Below are 17,611 nucleotides of genomic sequence, written 5' to 3'. Positions count from 1 at the left end.
GTCATTAACAAGAATTGAACATATTAACAAGATTTGACTAAAATTTGAAATATTTTTGTGCCAAAGATCCAACAAAAACTATTTCATCATAATTTTTTCTGAAAAGAATTATGATTAATTTAAAAAATTAGAAGTTGATGAGATTTGTCATTTCGGTTAAATAACTATCTAGTCAACATGTTTATTTTTTGTCAATAACAACATGATAATTTACTTAATTTTATTTTTTAATTCAAATGTTTTGAGAACAGTTAGTCGTAGCGATTTTTACCGAGAGGAATTTTTGGCGTAAAAAATGGCGAAAATGTATATTTTTTCACTCATTAGTTTTATTCAGGTACAGACGAAAACTCTTCAAACTAATTAAAAATATGTAGGTTTTGCTCCCTACAATGTAGGTGTCATATAAAATATTAAATTTGGCGTCAACGTAAGTTTTTGCTTTACCTCAAAATCTATACAACTTTTACCAACCAGTAGAAATGAATAATTATTTTACTAACCTCCCGCTATCAAATATCGAAATCGCTTACAGCTTACATAAACCGATCCAAACTCGACTGTATTCGAATCCATAAGCGAAACTAACAATGTTGATCAACGTCATTAACATGACAACAATATTCCTATTCAATCTTTAGCAAATGGTTGGTCGATCACTATCCCAGTTGTTTGCCTTTAATCTGACGGCTTATAACAAGGGATCGGCCACCCATCTCCTCTCTATCTCGGCCCCTATACAGATCTAATTATATTAATCACATAAATCTATTATTGACTTTGTAGTAGTATTCATGTAGGAGAGTTAGTATAGTCGAATATACATTTAAAGTTTCTTATATCCCTTATCTATGTATTTAATTTACAATAATTATTTATACTACTCCATATAAACTTATGATTATATACAGGGTGTCCCAATATTCTGTGGACATACAACTACTACGTATTTTTGGAACCAAAATAAGTTCATTGGACACAATTTACCTGTATACAAAAGTTCTTCGTATGTTCGTTAGAAGGCATCAAGCTTTAAAAAAATAAACACATTTTTTGAGATATTTTAAAAAGCGTTATTAGGATTTGTAAGAGATTTGGGATACTTATGTTTTGCTAAATGCTTTAACCATTTTACTTTCACAAAAATCAAGAAAAAGTACGGGAATGGTGAAAATTACCCCCACCCCTACATAAATTTTAGTACAAATCTGTGGTCGGTTGAGGAAAATATTTATAAACTACGGGGGTAAATACTATACTATAAACTACTAGATCTCGTTGTGAAACAATGATGTGCAAAAAATCTCCGATCTAGATATTGTGGTTCTCTAGAAACTTCTAATGCACGCTCAGCCTGGGTCACCCTGTATGTCCACGGAATATTTGGCACCCTGGTCATTATTATTCATTTTTCGTCATTTTTTATGGTATGACAAAGTTTGATCTATATGTGACATTCTGGAACATTTTAAATCAATATATTATTATAGTTGAATGAAAATATAAAACCTCCCGTTTGTTCTTTTTCTCATAATACTAAACTAAAATGTATAGTTCTCCGAAAAATAACATTTATATAGTTAATTCTGGACAGACTCAATATCCATTCTGGCTCCGTCTTGAATGTCCCCACTAAATAATGTAAACACATCTCCCGAAGGAAAACATTTCATTTATTTGGGAATGCCTTCATTTTTCTGAAAGTGGACCTGAGAGAATTACTTGATACAGATTAAAATAGATTGGATACTCTGATATTCCAAATGGATTTTCCTCTTTGTTTCATATTTTACCTTTTTTCATTTATATTAAATGCGATACATCAAAGAGAAGCACGAATGAGGAAAAAAAGAAATGAAATGAGTGAGTTGTACAGTGCGAGAATTCATATCTGGGTAATTTATACCCGTAGGTATAAAGAATAGCTACATTTAAAATATATATGCAGGGCTTTTATTAAAGCGTGTAATTCTTTGCGTGAAGTTATGTGTATAATAAAATTGAATTTTGTTAGTAGAGGTGGAGTTTAAATATTTTAAATTATTCTTAAGGTGCGTCCAGATCTAACAAGACGAGAGTGAGACAAGAGCGAGGCAAGAGCAAGACAACAACGAGACAAGAGCAAGACGAGAGCGAGACATCTTCTATCCATTTTTTGAGGCAAGCCTGTCATGAGACAAGCGTGTTGGATCATAGTGAAAGGATCTCAAACACATATTAATTTGTAATTGAATATAACAAACGATGGCTAAATAATAACCGATACAGTAATACTTTTTTGTATCTTTAGCATGGTATTTGGTTCGTCGTATTTTATTTATCGTCGGTTTTTTCCCTTTTGGGTGTTTTCTCCTAACCCTTTTGTTTCGAGACACGACACGCGACGTCTTTTACAAAATACGTTTTTTTAACGTTTTTTACAACACACTGTTAAAAAGAAAGGTTATAGGGAAGGTTAAGGAGCTTTTTAATGGGAATACCCTATTTTTTATTTTATTATTAGATTCCGTACAATTCGGTAACTTTTTTTTGCATATAATTATATCTAAAATTAATAAATTTTGTAATAATTCAATTTGTTTAAAGAAATGTTAGATTTCGGTACCGTAAAAATTATCAGTGACGCAAATTAGTAAATTCTATCAGAAAAAATTATAATACATACGGTGTACCATTTAAAAAATTTGAGATTATTTAATTTTAAATAGTAGAAATTCATAAATCAGTGCTAGTATCTCGCAATCGACCGAGCCTATCAAAAACACGTACAGACTGTGCCGCGAGCTTCCTTTGATCGGACATCGAAAAACCGACAGAGGACGGATAGCAACGAGGCTCCGTGTATTGTCTCACGAGACCCATCCACACTTAGCAAATTTGGAATGTCTCGCCCTCATCTCGCTCTCATCTCGTTAGGTCTGGACGCACCTTTATAGTCTTAAGATCCGGCTTCCTAATTAACGCTCATCGTATTTTTAATTAAAACCTAATTTTTACGTATATTTATGAATAGGAGAGTACACTTCTTACAGGGTGCCTATTAAAAAATTGCCGCAACTAGGTTTAATTAATAATAATAATAATAATAACAGATTTTAGAGACGACATTACGCTCATAAAAAATTTCTGTTCATATATATGTCAAATTAAGGCTATTTTTATTCTGTACATGATAAGGCTGCCTATCAAAAACTTGCCGCAAGTAGGGGTTAATTGCCACGGTTCAAAGTTTTTCCTACGATCCCAGCAACATTGCGTCGGGCATCTGTAGCTCCTATAATAAAAGGAAAATATTTAAACTTCTACAGGGCGGTTCAAAAAAGTGTGGGTGGATCGGGATGACTTTTTTTAAAAGGAACATAAAAATACTTTTGTATATTACATCAAGTGTTTTTAGTCTTTCTTAAAAACATTATTAAAAATACAAGAAATATTAACTATTGTTGGTCTGTACTTATTTTGCTATAAATATCGTAATCTTAAACTATACAGGGTGTTCAAATTTCTATGCCAATTATTTTATTCATATTTAGTTACAATTTACAAGTTTTTCAATGTTTACAATAATAATTATTATAGTTTAAATTAACGGATATGTTAATTATTATAAGATTTATTTGTCATTAATTACTAATATAACATCCAAATTAATTTGATTAATATTTCTCATCAAAACTTAATTGGGGTATTAAAATAATACGTGTTATAATAATTATCTGAAAAGGAGATACTAACAACAGCAAAGAATATGATGACGTTAGTAAAAATTAATAACATAATCATCTGTAACTATCTATTTAAAGAATGAAATCGAAATATATTACCATCAGGCTCGGACTAGGCCAGGGGGGCCCGGGTGGATTTTTTCCCTTTTTTTTCTTATTCATATTTTTTAAGTTTAACCTTAAGTTTTGGACAGTTTTTCCCTATTAATTTGTTGTTAGTGTTTGAAGTCAGTGAACAACCTGTAATGCAATGCAAACTAATATACAATGGAAAAAGAAAAGTTTTGGGATAACCTCAGAATATTACCGTCACTTTTCTATTTCATTTCTATTTAAATAAATAATTTAACTATTTTATTACATGTAGATCTTAAGACAGAGGGGGCACGCAAAGGCTGGGGTATATGGCCAGTCCAACCCTGATTTACCAGAGAAACGCCTTTGGATTTTTTAAGGGTTAGAAAAAATTCAACCATATATTCATCTTTTTTTAATTTTCTCTAAAACGGGTATGGAAATTTGGAAAAGTGTAAATGGGACTAACCATTTTAGAACAAGCAAAAATTGTAATGAAGAATGCATTTTTCTCAAAATTTCTATAATATAAAAGTTTTTCCTCTTGTAACGGCAATCCAGGGACATACTGTATAGTAAATTAAAATCTAAAACTAAATGACATAAGAACACTTATTAGAAACTATGTGTATGATATAAATTGATTTAAATATTACATTATTTTTCAGTTTTCTATAAACTATCCAACGTTTTTCAAAAATAAATTATACGTTTTTCAAAAAAGATCAAACTGGTTTAGCTCCTGACCTCTATAATATAGAAGCCAAACCCGGAATCACATAGCTGGTAAAGTAAACGTTTTTCCATCGTAGTTCAGTAAATCGTCGTTAGATGACACTAGTAGTAAATAGAATAAGAAAAGGTAAAAACTGAATTTTCTGTGATAGAAATTTAAAAGAGTATTTTAAAATAATGAAATATGAATTTTAGATATATTTTATGCTGATGTGATTAAGATTGAAATTAATAAAATTATATTTCTATAATGTATATTATTTTGTACTGTAGGGCAAACAAAAATATGCGACCACCGAAGATTAGACTTTAAGTTATAATTATATACTCCATGAATGTTCTAAAATATATAATTATTGTACAAAAGAATATTGATCGATCATTATAAAAGGCAGACAAGAAATTCAATAAATTTAAATAAATAGAAATTATATATTTACTAGAATTATTAAATTATTTTGATATATACATTTGCTTTCATATATCACTCTCATTCACAATATATTCTTTTGGTAAAAGCTGCAACAGTCTTAAATATGCTTTTGTTGTTGACACATTAGAACAGGACTCTATTGTAACCTTCACTTGATATGCACTGCAAAAATAATTAATGTCATTAATTTTATAAATATTTGTATACCTCTCTCCAACCTATGACATATTTTAGGATAACATCCAAACTGAACCTCTGGAAACTCTTGAACGAGTATCTCCAATTCTTTAGCTATTTTGTATTCAGGCAAATTACAATACAAATATTTAGTAAAGAATTTCTTATCTGAGCGAAACAATAATGGTCCAGCTTCTGTAATTATTTTCTTAAGGAATTCTGGTATTCCTGGAAACATGAACACATTGTGAACTGAAACATTTGGAAAAGTCAATTTATCTCCAGATATTGTGGCATAATTTAAGACAGATTGTTCTGGTACCTACAACTAACATTTCTGAGCTTTCCAATCTATAAAAACAAACTATAATCTTACATATGCTTGTTTCATTCCTGGAGACATTGGATCTACAGTCTTAAAAAATTTAGAACATATTTTCTCTAAATCCGAATGCAAAACAAGGGGTACATCAAAAGCTAATGCTACAGCTAAAAATAAACTCTTTATACATAAAACATGAAAAGTGGCTAATTAAAATACCTTCGTAAGTAACATCGTCGTGGGTAGGACCAATACCCCCGGTGGTTAAGACATAATCATACTTTTTAGAAAAATACCGAACTTCTTCCGATATATCATTGATATCGTCAGCTACAACTGTAATCTAAAAGTACAAGTTACGTTTTGTATAAATTAATATTAACAGAGTAATAATAATCTAATTTACAACAGTAACAAACCTTCTTCAGTTTTAAACCAAAGTTATGTAGTTCTTGGGCAATAAGGGTTGAATTTGTGTCTGGAACTTCACCTTTCAGTATTTCGTCTCCTATAACTAAAAGTAAATAGCTGTATAAATAAAGTAAACATATATAGCAATTTGAAAAATTTACCCAAAACACCAGCAGTTTTAATAGTTGAATATTTATTTGTCCAAAAGTTATTAATCTTTATGTGTGCCCCACTAATATTTTTACACAGGCATCTTAAACTCATTGTTATTACCTAAATAGATGTTACATGACGTTATGGGGTGATACTACATCATAAATAGGGCAAATTGAAAAATTACACTTTAAAATTTTGGCTCATTTTGAATATTTTAGTGAGGTTAATTGTGGAATTTTTTGACTTTTGACAATTGACTTTTCCGGAAATCAAGCGAGGTAAATTTAAATACTAAAATGATTTATAGTTTTCTATTTATTTTCATCATTCTGTATGAAAAATGAAGTTAATTAATAACTTAAATTTTGTTAAGAGTTACTGAAAGCTTAAATATTTTAATGCATCATGTTTTGCATTGTAAAAGATCTTATAATATCCAATGAAGAAAAAATATTGACATAATGGTGAAGGTTTTCTATCAAAAATTTTAATTTCGACTGGCTGGGGTTCCATGTTTACATTTTATAAAATAGTTGTGAAAATAGTCAAATAGAGTATGTACAGGAATAATTATATAAAATTTTAAATAATTTAAATTATTATTAGTTTATTACTCTAATTCTTTAAATCAACAAAGAAGAATTGAACTGATTTATAGCGTTTGGTGAAATGATGTTTTTTTATTCTATTTAAATTGATTGATATAAGAAATGAATGATATAAGAATTTGTTTATAGCATTAATCTCCATTAATTGACACTATAACATATTATAAAATAGCTAGTTACCTTAGGCATATTTCAGTTAAGCAAAAAAAAATGAACATCAAGTGTCATTGAATGTTACTTCATGGTTACTTTTTAATAATTTCGATTTGATATCAGAGTTCATATTCTAATTTTAAAACATTCAGTGTTTAGTCTTAGTGATTGTGTTTTGATCAAGAAATTGCTGTAATAATGAAAACGGACTGTTGTCATTTACTCATGTAAGTCCAACTTGTAGGATAATAATATATATCTTTTTCGAGAGAGAAATATTCTGTCTACCCATCCTACTTTAAAAGAAATATGTATAATTAAAAGACATATAATAGCCATGTACCTATATAAATTAAAAGTAATAGTAATTATATCTTCAAAATTTGTTTGTATATGCTTTTTCTTATACCGTATGATCGAAAAAAAACGGCGTCAAAGACGGCTGGGGAATATTATTACAATCGTTGATAATTTTAACCTTTGATTTTAACGATGTGAATCTTTAGAACTCATTTACTAATAATTGGTATAAACCTTGACAAAAATTAATGCTATATGGATAACAACGTAGTAGAACGTTTCCAGACACAAATATATATTTCCAAAAAATATCTTTTTCTGGAATTTAATCTTCTTAAGGCCAGCGGTAAGCGCCATTAATAAGCAAAGAAGAGTACGGGCCAAGTAAATGATATCTAGGGCTTAACCTCGCCAAAATTATCATCGATTTTCATTCCCCAGCGATCCTTGACGCCATTTTTTTTTCGATCGTATTGTTATCTTAAGTGACTTTATGTTCAGGCACACAGCTTGTTCAGACATAGTAGATGGCCATCTTCGCTTGTTTTTACCATCGTTGCCAGACATTTTGCAAAAAGTATATCGTGTAAAATCGACACACACATTTTTAGTTTTTACAAAATCATTTCAACATATGACTGTTTAAGAAATTGTTCTTATTAGATTTGTTTCGTGTTTTGCCATTTTCATCACGAAAAAATAGGTATTTTTGATTTATTTCTTTAGACCTATTGTAAAAATAATTTTTTTGTTATCGTGTATTGAGCATGTTAAATTCGGCATTGACTTTTGTCAATAGGTATCTAAATAATAAAAAATCCATATAGTGAGCTTTTTGGCACTCTATGCTTAAATAAGTGCAAATATTTTCAGAGCTGGTAGATCGCGATAAAAAGTAACATATTTTCTCTCTACCGTTTTTCAAATAAGTTCAAAATAACCTTTTTAGTTCGAGAGAGTTATTTTAACTTTGAAAATTAAAGAACAATGATATTTTGCGTATATTTTAGAACCACTGGATTATTTTCTGGTTTTTCCGATTGTAAATAATGTAATCTACTACCTATGTTGCCATCTTAGATTAACAATGTTGCCATAATATCAAGATATGTTTTTTAACTAAAAATTCAAAAAAAAATTGAAAATCTGATTTCTTTTTTCGCGAAAAGAACTTCATAGACGTGTTTTTGGGGTCGGAATATACCACCCCTAAAACTATTTGCGCTTATTTAAAACTGAAACTCGCCCTGTGTAGTTGATTAAACTTTTTCAGTTTTTGAAGGATTTCGTTGGTAGAAAATTTTTAAATTTTCTTACCTTCCATTATTCTTATTTTGAAAATCAAGTGTATTATGTTAATGGGCAGTGTGCAAGGGCAGTGTGAATAAACATTTAGTAAAAGCTAAAACTTACAGTTTCCTAGTTCCTAGCAAATGCTTAGTTTACAGTGAATAAAATTTAAAAAAAAACAACGCTTTATTGTACATAAAGCCAAAACAGCTTCATCGACAAAGCATTCACAAAACAAAAAAGCACAAAAACAAATATACGAATAATAAAAAAAAATGTAATACAATACAAATCAACTCAAAAAATTTACATCATAAAATTACAAATAAAACATATATCGACATTGCAGAACACAGGCGTATCTAGAAAATTTTACAAAAGGAAAACTGTAAATGGATAAAATCATGTTATATATCATAAAATCAAGAGTTATAAAATATTAAATACTAGACTTTTAACCAGTGTGTGAGATGATAAAAATTTTAAAATTCAAAATTGTTCATGATTAAACAGCAACAAAAAAGTCGTTAGGGCTCTCTCCAGTAAGTATGATTTCAGAGCTTTGCGAAATGCGGGAAAGAATGAAAGTGACTTGATATTCGAATGCAAATGATTGTACATTTTCTTGGCATTGTACAGTATTGAGCCCTTAACTAGTTCTGAGCTCGGGGTTGGCAGATAAATATCGTGCTCCGCATTCCTAAGTGGATAGTTGTGAGAAGGCCTTTCCGGAATAGAGAATATGTGCTTGCGGATTAAGCAAATGGATTCAAAAATGAATAAGGAAGGAAGAGTCAGTATTCTGAAATTTTTAAAGACATTCTGGCAGTGAGTTCTACTGTTTAGTCCCAATAAGTATCGAACTGCTCTCTTTTGAAGTTTGAAAATACGATCAAATTTTGTCACACAGCAAGTACCCCAGAATGGAAGGGCATAACGAAGATGCGACTCAAAAAGGGCATAATAGACCATCTAAGAGGTTGATGAGTTAAGTTCCTTAGAAACTGATCTTAGCGCAAAACAGGCAGAGCTTAGTTTCTTTGATGTGCAAGTGCTTTGATGTGCTTCGATGTGCAAGTCCCATTTTAACGAGTCTACAACAAGTCCTAAGAATCTCACAGAGTCCACGACGTCAATAGTGGTGTTATTAAGTACAAAAGGTTGTATAGTACTTTTATATGACAAAACTTTAGTTTTTAAAAGGTTGAGGCATAGGAGATTAGAATCGCACCAAGATTTAATGGTGCGTAAGTCACTGGATATAGTATTATATAGTGCCGTAACATCTGGGCCGCTCCAAGTGAAACTAGTATCGTCCGCAAAGAGGCAGATTTTACCACTAATGTCTAGATTTGCAATGTCGTTGATAAACACCAGAAATAAAATAGAGTCAAGTACTGAACCCTGAGGGACACCACATTCTATAGGCTTACAAGAAAACATAGACGTATCAATCCTCACAAGCTGCCTTCTGTTGCCAAGATACGACTTAAGCCATTCGAGCGGCACTCCCCTGAATCCATAGTATTCCAATTTGTTAATTAAGATATTATGATTTACACAGTCGAAAGCCTTAGAGAAATCACAGAAAATTGTAGCTGTAGAGTGATGGTTATTCAGGCTAGAGTATACATTATTAAAAAGGTCGAACATAGCATCATTTGTGCAACTGTTACTTAGAAATCCAAATTGACGGGTAGAAAGTACTTTATATTTAAGGAGAAAAGATAGAAGCCTTTTTTTAACCAATCTTTCAATGATTTTAGATAATGTGGGCAGGAGAGCAATTGGGCGATAGTTCGAAGCTTGATCTTTATCTCCTCCTTTATGCAGAGGAATAATTATTGCTGTCTTAAGGCAGATTGGAAAAACTCCGTTTTGGAATGACTCATTAATTAAAGTAGTAAGATAGATTAATGTGCATTCCGGAAGTTCAGAGAACATTTTAAGAGTAAGCCCATCAGTCCCAGATGAGAATCTATTTTTAATACTTTTAATTGTACTACGGAGCTCATCTAATGCTACGGGCGTGAAAAAGAAACTGTGTAAATTCTCTTTTGCTTTAGGGAGATATGAAAGTGAATCATGGGAAGGAGTTATGGTGTTCACTAAATTTTTAGCCACATTAACAGAGTAAGTGTTTAAATCTTCAGGTGAATTAAAGACTGTGCCAGACGAAGAAGACTTATTCCTTAAGTCATTTACAATAGCCCAAGTCTCTTTAGCAACATTACCGGATTTGGCTAGCCTCCCATTATAATAAATGTCCTAATGTCCTCGGCAGCTTTTATAGTCTTACGATAAACCCTTCTATGAGTATATAAACCCTAAATAAGTATTAGCTTTTACTAAAAATGCAATTGGTAAAAGCTAAAGTTTTTAGCATTGTCTAAAAATGGTGTGAATAAAAGTAAGCAGTTACTAAGAATATTAAGGAAAAGCTTACATTCTTGCAAGCTTGTTAAACCCTGGCTAAGAAATTTAGTATTGTTAAACAGTTTGGCAGAAATGGCTGCTTTTATGAATAGTATAAGATTTGTTAAATTTTATCCTGAAAGAAAAGGAAGTCGTTCCGAAGAATACCACGGTCTGTATAGATTTAGTGAAGAAAATGTTGAGTGGATAGCTAACCATCCAAAATGGAGCCAAAAATGGAAACTAGAGGTGGTGAATTTAGTCCAAATAAACAAATGCAAATATTTTTGCGATTTTTAAGTGTTACTAGGTGTATATTTAAGTGTCAAATAGGGATCGGAAAAGAAGAAGTTCATAAACTGAACGACATGAAAGAAAAATGGTATTTAATAAAATGTATTAAAGTTGTAGTTTAAATTGGTTAGTAAAAAAAATCATGTACCTACTATAAATATTTAGTTACGTGTATTGGAGGATAAAGGTAATAAAAAACCATTTAATTTACATAATCAATTTATTATTATCGATAAATACTACATATTCTATTTATACCTAAGATATTGAGCATCCGATAATATACAAAGGACAGTCTGACCGTTCAAGCAGCAGAAATAAATATTTTGACAATTCATTATTAAATTATTTAAAGCTACATTTTATAAGTGACTTTAATTATTGAGGGTCTTTCTACCGGTCAAACAACTCAGACATGAGTCGGGATACGCAACACGATTTATATATGTATATTGTAAAAATCTACTAGCCCGAGAATTACATTTGATTGGCTTAAAAATACAACGACACTCCAAAAATTCTAAATATACATTTAAAAAAGTGTAAAAATTTATTTTTTTTCAGTCATAATATTTCGTTAAGGAGTAAATTCTCTGTCAAGTATACTAATTACATCACTCTCAATGTCGTACTGGGTTTTGAGGTCACGAGGCTTGCAGAGCATTTCTGTAAGAAACTTACCCCCTCCTCGTGATCTATGACTGTTACTGCCTATAATTACTAAGTCCTAACGAATTTATACAATTTATACACAGTGGCTCCCATTTTTAAATTATTCGTAAGTATTCTTTAAGTATGTATACTGAATGGGATGTCTGTATAGCATGTAACTGACCTAGAATGAGCCGATAATTGGTAATTTTGTTCGTTTATACTAAAAGGGTAAATTTCTTTAACAGATAAGTTCCCGTTTTCCCTATTTTTTACATAATTAACGTGTCCAATGACCCCACAAAAGATGGCTGCCTACTCCTTTAAGCGTCCTTTCTACATATAAATGACTAGACGATCATCTCTTGTGCAGGAATTGTCCGTACATCAAGGCACAATATATTAATTGTCCTTTTTTTGGCACCCGAGAATGCATTTAAATTGTTCAAGACTATATTCATTTAATAATAAACGTCTTTATATCACTTTGCACTTGCGTGCAGTTTATGTCACTAATTTACACGGTGGTATTAGCTTCTCATCTCCTCCTTCTTGAAGCTGCGGCTGCTATCATTTGTCGTAACATTGGTTCTGGACTACAGGGTTTAGGATCACATTTCATTTGGCCATCACCACCGCATCTGCAAAACATTTCACAAGTTTAATACACAGTGCAAAAGTAAGAAAAATTATTAATTCATCACAATACAACAAAACACTTTTAAACTAATAAGTGTAATCACCTGTTGGTTAATAGAAGGAGAACTCTTAGAAATTAAAAGCGTTTTGGTGTATTGTAGTCATTTAGTATTTTATTTTTGCTCTTGTAACGCCAAAGCTTTCTATCTCAACTTTATTTTAGATAAAATTACTTTAGTATAAGCAGAAGAAAATTTATTTCAAACATACAGCAAATTTCATAAGTAGAAATATTTTTTTTAGTTAAAATCTTATTTTAATACTTAATAAATAGATTTAGTAAACCAAAATTAGTGACTTATTCACATGTCTGAATAACATTAAAATTAAATGAAAATGTTGACTATACAGGGTGGTCCGAACTGTATTCCGGAAACGTCGGCAGCATATTCTGCAGATAAAAATAAGTAAAAAAAATCGTATAAATGTTTGTCCTAAAATGCTTAGTTTGGTTTGGTATGTCCAAAAATGCTTATATAGTTTTGGAGATACAGGGTTAAGAAATTTTATTTATATTTCGATTTTTTCCAAATAATGTCTGAACTAATATCGATATTTGAATGAAATTTGGTGTCTGGGAGTTTTTTGACACGAGAAATTTGAATTTGATGCCAATATGACTCCTACTTGTAGAGGGCGCCACCTACATATTTTTAACAAGTTTGAAGAGTAATAACTTTTCGTCCGTACCTGTATAAAGCTACTGAGTAAAAAATATCCATGTACGACGTTTTTTACGCAAAGGTTTCTTGGTAAATCGCTACTAGTAATGGTTCTCAAGATATTTGGAATCGAAATTATCAATACCTGTCACCATTGACATAAATTAAACATGGTTGACTAAATAGTTATTAGTCTGAAATCATAAATTTGAAATATTTTTCTGCGAAAGTTATACAGAAACTGTTTTATCATCATTTTTTCGAAGAAAAATTTATGATTAATTTAAAAAAAAAGTTCCCGAATTTATCATTTCAGTTAAATAACTATCAACTCAACACGTTTTTTTTTTCGTCAATTGTAACATGTATTGACATATTAAATTACGTATTGCATTCTAAATATCTTGAAAACGGTTACCCGTAGCGATTTTTACCAAGTGAAATTTTTTTACCAAGAGACATTATTTATAAAACGTCGTAAATGTATATTTTTTCACTCAGTAGTTTTATACAGGTACGGACAAAAAGTTATTACAGTTCAAAACAGTTAAAACACATGTAGATGGCGCCCTCTATAAATAGGAGTCATATTGACATCAAAATCCAATTTCTGATGTCAAAAAACTCCCAGGCACCAACTTTCATCCAAATATTGACGTTACTTTAGAATTTATTTGGAAAAAATCGAAATAAAAATGAAACTTCTACACCCTGTATCTCCGAAACGAAGCATTTTAGGACATACATTTATACGAACTTTTTTACTTATTTTTATCTGCAGAATATGCTGCTGAAGTTTCCAGAATACAGTTCGGACCACCCTGTATATGAATAATTTTTTGAAGTTTTAAGGTTTCTTAAAATACTTACATGCAGTGTAGACATGGACCAGACGTCGCTCGTATAACTTCTCCTACTTTGTAAGCCTTTCCTTGTATTTGGCACCCTGTTTTTGTAGCTCTTCCTTTGTATGCGTGTGAAAGGAAGTGGGGAGGTAAAGTTGTAGTGGTAGTTGTTGTGGAAGTAGTAAAATTGACAGCCGTTACTGGCGCCACCGGACATTCGTATCTCGGACAACAAAAACCTCTGATTGGTTCTTCGTGACATCTGGGAATTGGAGGAGGACAACTTTGTTGTAAACAAATGATATCGCTTCTAAAGCAGAAGCAGAAGTCACATGGATCATCACGTGGTATTTGCTGCGCCGAAACGTAAACTTTGCCACCATATCTGCACGTTCCTGGACCAAACGCGCTTTGGTCTTCTTCTTCCTCTTCTTCGCCAATATCATAGTCTCCTGCCTCGGGAACTTGTTCGCCGGGTATTGTAGGACGCGATGATTCAGTAGCTATAACGGATTCTGTTGTTGGTTCTGTAACAATAGGTGCAGATGTAGACAATTCCCCAGGTATGTGGCGTCTTGTTGTAACTTCTACAGGACCTGAAGTAAACAGATCTTCAGCGGATTGTGATACATTAGATTTTGTCTCTGGTGTAGGCGTCGAAAGTTCGGGCGAAGTAAATGCAGGCAATGCAGTTTCTTCAGAACTAACAGTAGCAGGAGAAGTTACTTCTGGTTCTATCGTTTCAGGTTGTTCAGAAGAATGGTCTCCTATTCGTTCTGCAATAGTTTGTGTTTCCACATCAGTTGCTTGTGTTATTGTTTCCGCAGGTACAGTTGTTTCCCCTTCAGGCCCAACAGCTGGTCTTCCTGTTTCACCCTCTAATGGAATTTTCTCTGTTTCTAGCTCTGGAATTTCTGAACTTATTTCAGTTTCTTCTGTTATCGATGGTAGTACAGTAGTTATTTGACCAGCTTTTGGTACTGATTCTGATAGAGCTGGATGTTGTGTTGCTTGTTCTGGTTGTAATTCAGCTTCGGTTAGATTTTCCTGCGAAATTGGTTGTTCGGTAATACCCTCAGAAATTCTTTCAGTTGTAAAAGCTTTAATTTCGCTTTCTGTTATAGGAACCTCGGTCACCTCCGTGATGGTTTCAGCTTTCTCAACACCTAATGTACTAGATTCAGTTAAGGTTGGTTCAGGTTCAATAGTGGATTCTTTTGGTTTTGAAATTGTTATTACTTCGGGTACTATTTCTGTTGCTTTTTCAGTGGCAGATTCGGATGTTGTTTCATTAACTGCACTTTCTGTTACTCCTTCGGGTGGTATTGTTGGAACATTTTCGGGTTTACTTGTGTGTTCTATGCCTATGTCAATCTGTTTAGTGGTTAGTTCGATTGAAGCAAGGGTTGTTGCTATCTCTTCTTCAACTGGTCGCTCTGATGGTAATTGTGTCCCCGAAACCCCTATCGTTGCTTTTGTTAATTCTACTGGTACTTCAGTTTGTTCAACAGCTTCTTTTTCTGTCACACTAGTAATGTTGGGAGTTTCTGTCGGCTCGATTGGTAGCTTTTCAGTGATATGAGAGTCTGATTCAATTGGTATTTCACTTCCAGTTTCCGGCAATTCAGTTATATGATCTACAGGTAGTTTTGCTGACACTGGTGTTGTTTGTAATGGTTGTTCTACTTCAGTAGATGATTCAGTTACTTTAGGTATTTCTGTAAATGGAGTCAGTTTTTCCTTTTCTGTAATTTCCGTTTCTGATACTAAAGTAGTTTCAGGTTCAAGAGTTTGTTTCACTTCTGATCCTACAGTAGCCTGTTCAATTAATGAACGAACTGTAGTTAGTTCTTTTTCGATAGGTTCAGTAACTGGGTGTAATTCAGATTCACGGGTAGCTTCTGTACCTGATTCACTTGTTTGTTCTACTTCTATTTTAGTAACAGGTTCTTCGAATATAGAGTATTTTGTTGTTAACTCTTCTGCTATAACTCCAGGTTGTGTTTCTGTTTCTGGAAGTTGCGTAGTCTTTAGTTTCTCTTCATCTTTGTGTATTTCAGTAGATTTCAATGTAATTTGCTCAGTTTGAGCTACAATTGTCGCAGTTTCTTCTGTTATCGCAGGTAACGTGGTTGGGGCTTGTTCACTTTCAGACTTTTCTGTTACAGATGCAACAGTAGTTAACTCTTTTTCAATGGCTTCCTGAATAATTTCGGGTGTAGTGACTGCCTCTATAGATTTAGTGACAGCCTCGCTAGGTTGTTCTGTTGATACTGACGTTTGTGACGTAGGAGATACCTGGATAGGGCGAACTGTTTCTTCCTCAATTATTTTTTCAGTTTCCATAGTGGCCTCCGTTTCTGGTACAGGTGTAGTAAATGTGTCTTTAGATTCTTCTTTCTCAGACAGTTCCGTTGTTTTAGTTACAGGCTCTCCTTCTTTAGATATTTCTGTCACTTGCTCCTCTGGTGTAGAGTGGGGTATTATATCTGTTTCTACGTTCTCTATAGAAATTGTAGATGATTCTTGTTCAGGTACTTTTTCTTCTTCAGATAGTTCGCTTTCTGGTTTAACTGGCTTGCCTTCTTTTGGTATTTCTGTAATTTCAGTATGTACTTCTGGATAAGATGGGGCTTCAGTAATTTCTTTTTCTAATTCTGATGGCGCCTGTTGGGTAGTTGTCTCGAATTCTTGAGTCTGTTCTTTACCAGGTATATTGCTAGACGGACTTATCGCTTCACCTTCTTTGGGTGTTTCTGTACGTTCTTCTTCAGGTTCCGAAATAACTACATCTTTTTCGACTGCTGGTTCGCTTGGGAGTATATCGCCGCTTGTGACAGTGGCAGTATGTTCTGTGTGTTCTTCTGTTAGCGTTGTTGTCTCATACTCTTCAGGTTTTTCAGCTAATTTAGTTGTTACGCTTGGTTTTTCAGTTTCAGCAGTTTGTGGAGTTTCTTCGCCTTTTAGTTTTGAGCTTAAATCAGGTGTCTCTGTAATGTCAAGCGGTGGAATAGTGGTTATTTCTGGTACTTCTGACACACCTGGTAATTCAGCAACTGTAGCACTCTCTACCGTTTTTTCAGTGATTCCATCTTCATGCAACTCTGGTTCATGAACAGGTTTTTCTCCCAATTCCGAAGTTGTAGCGTATTGCTCAATTGATTCTGTTGTAATTGTTTTCTCAGCCTCTTCTGGAGGGAAAGATGACGATTGTTCGAAAGTAGTTTGAATTGTTGTCACTCGTTCCTCTGTAAGTGTTTCTTCAGGTCCTGGAGTGCGAGTTTTAGGTACTTCGGTTATATGTTCTTGTGTTTCGGTAGTCAATATGTAGCTTGTCGAAGATTCGGGACTTTCTGTAGCTGGACTTTCGGTAGCCTCTTTACTTTCTTCTGTTGATTCACTAACTGGTTTAGAAGTTATTTTTGGTAAAGTTTCTCCTTCAGTTACAACTGACTCTTCTGTTATATGTTTGCTAGTGGTACTGAATTCCGGTTCTTCTGTACCTTCTGGATATTCGCTTGTCGTAGATGCAACTTCTATTATTGGGGTTGTGGTCTTTATATGACTGTCAGATTCCATTGGACTAGTTGCTTCAGGACCCGCTGAAATAAAATAAAAATATGTATAATATGAAATACAAGATACAAAGGGTATACTTAC

At 32.6% G+C, this 17,611-nt stretch overlaps 2 protein-coding genes across 5 annotated transcripts in view; both read right to left on the bottom strand.

Annotated features, from left to right (window-relative positions):
- Positions 1-4,947: 4,947 nt before the first annotated feature.
- On the bottom strand, positions 4,948-6,269 carry LOC115876240 (FAD synthase-like). 3 transcript variants are annotated; one of them, XM_030891944.1, is made up of 6 exons: positions 6,040-6,269; positions 5,887-5,981; positions 5,687-5,810; positions 5,522-5,634; positions 5,187-5,467; positions 4,948-5,130 (listed from the first exon to the last, which is right to left on the bottom strand). In XM_030891944.1, exons 1-6 carry the CDS (start codon positions 6,140-6,142, stop codon positions 5,013-5,015), a joined length of 834 nt encoding a protein of 277 aa, XP_030747804.1. In that variant the 5' UTR covers positions 6,143-6,269; the 3' UTR covers positions 4,948-5,012. The 3 variants fall into 3 exon arrangements, with proteins under 3 accessions (XP_030747804.1, XP_030747806.1, XP_030747805.1); XM_030891946.1 differs by lacking the exon at positions 4,948-5,130 and having other exon boundaries at positions 5,237-5,373; XM_030891945.1 differs by lacking the exon at positions 4,948-5,130 and having other exon boundaries at positions 5,303-5,397.
- Positions 6,270-11,295: 5,026 nt separating this feature from the next.
- LOC115876225 (mucin-16) overlaps positions 11,296-17,611 on the bottom strand; it is a 129,818-nt gene continuing 123,502 nt past the window's right edge. For both annotated transcript variants that reach the window (XM_030891925.1, XM_030891924.1), the window contains exons 7-8: positions 13,977-17,553; positions 11,296-12,386 (exon numbers count right to left, since the gene is read on the bottom strand). In XM_030891925.1, the coding sequence (XP_030747785.1) occupies positions 12,284-12,386; positions 13,977-17,553 (3,680 nt within the window). In that variant the 3' untranslated portion in view covers positions 11,296-12,283. The remainder of the gene's footprint in view (positions 12,387-13,976; positions 17,554-17,611) is intronic.

The sequence above is a fragment of the Sitophilus oryzae genome, unplaced genomic scaffold, assembly GCF_002938485.1.
Source record: "Sitophilus oryzae breed Bouriz unplaced genomic scaffold, Soryzae_2.0 scaffold_1429_pilon_pilon, whole genome shotgun sequence".
NCBI classification, from domain to species: domain Eukaryota; kingdom Metazoa; phylum Arthropoda; class Insecta; order Coleoptera; family Curculionidae; genus Sitophilus; species Sitophilus oryzae.
This window is presented reverse-complemented; position numbering and strand designations above follow the sequence as displayed.

Excerpts from the sequence above, each read along its gene's own strand:
- LOC115876240 (XM_030891944.1), bottom strand. The coding sequence starts at position 6,142 with ATGAGTTTAAGATGCCTGTGTAAAAATATTAGTGGGGCACACATAAAG. Across the intron at positions 5,468-5,521 it reads CAGGAATGAAACAAGCATAT|GTACCAGAACAATCTGTCTT; the intron begins GTAAGATTATAG and ends TGTTAGTTGTAG. Across the intron at positions 5,131-5,186 it reads TATCCTAAAATATGTCATAG|TGCATATCAAGTGAAGGTTA; the intron begins GTTGGAGAGAGG and ends TTATTTTTGCAG.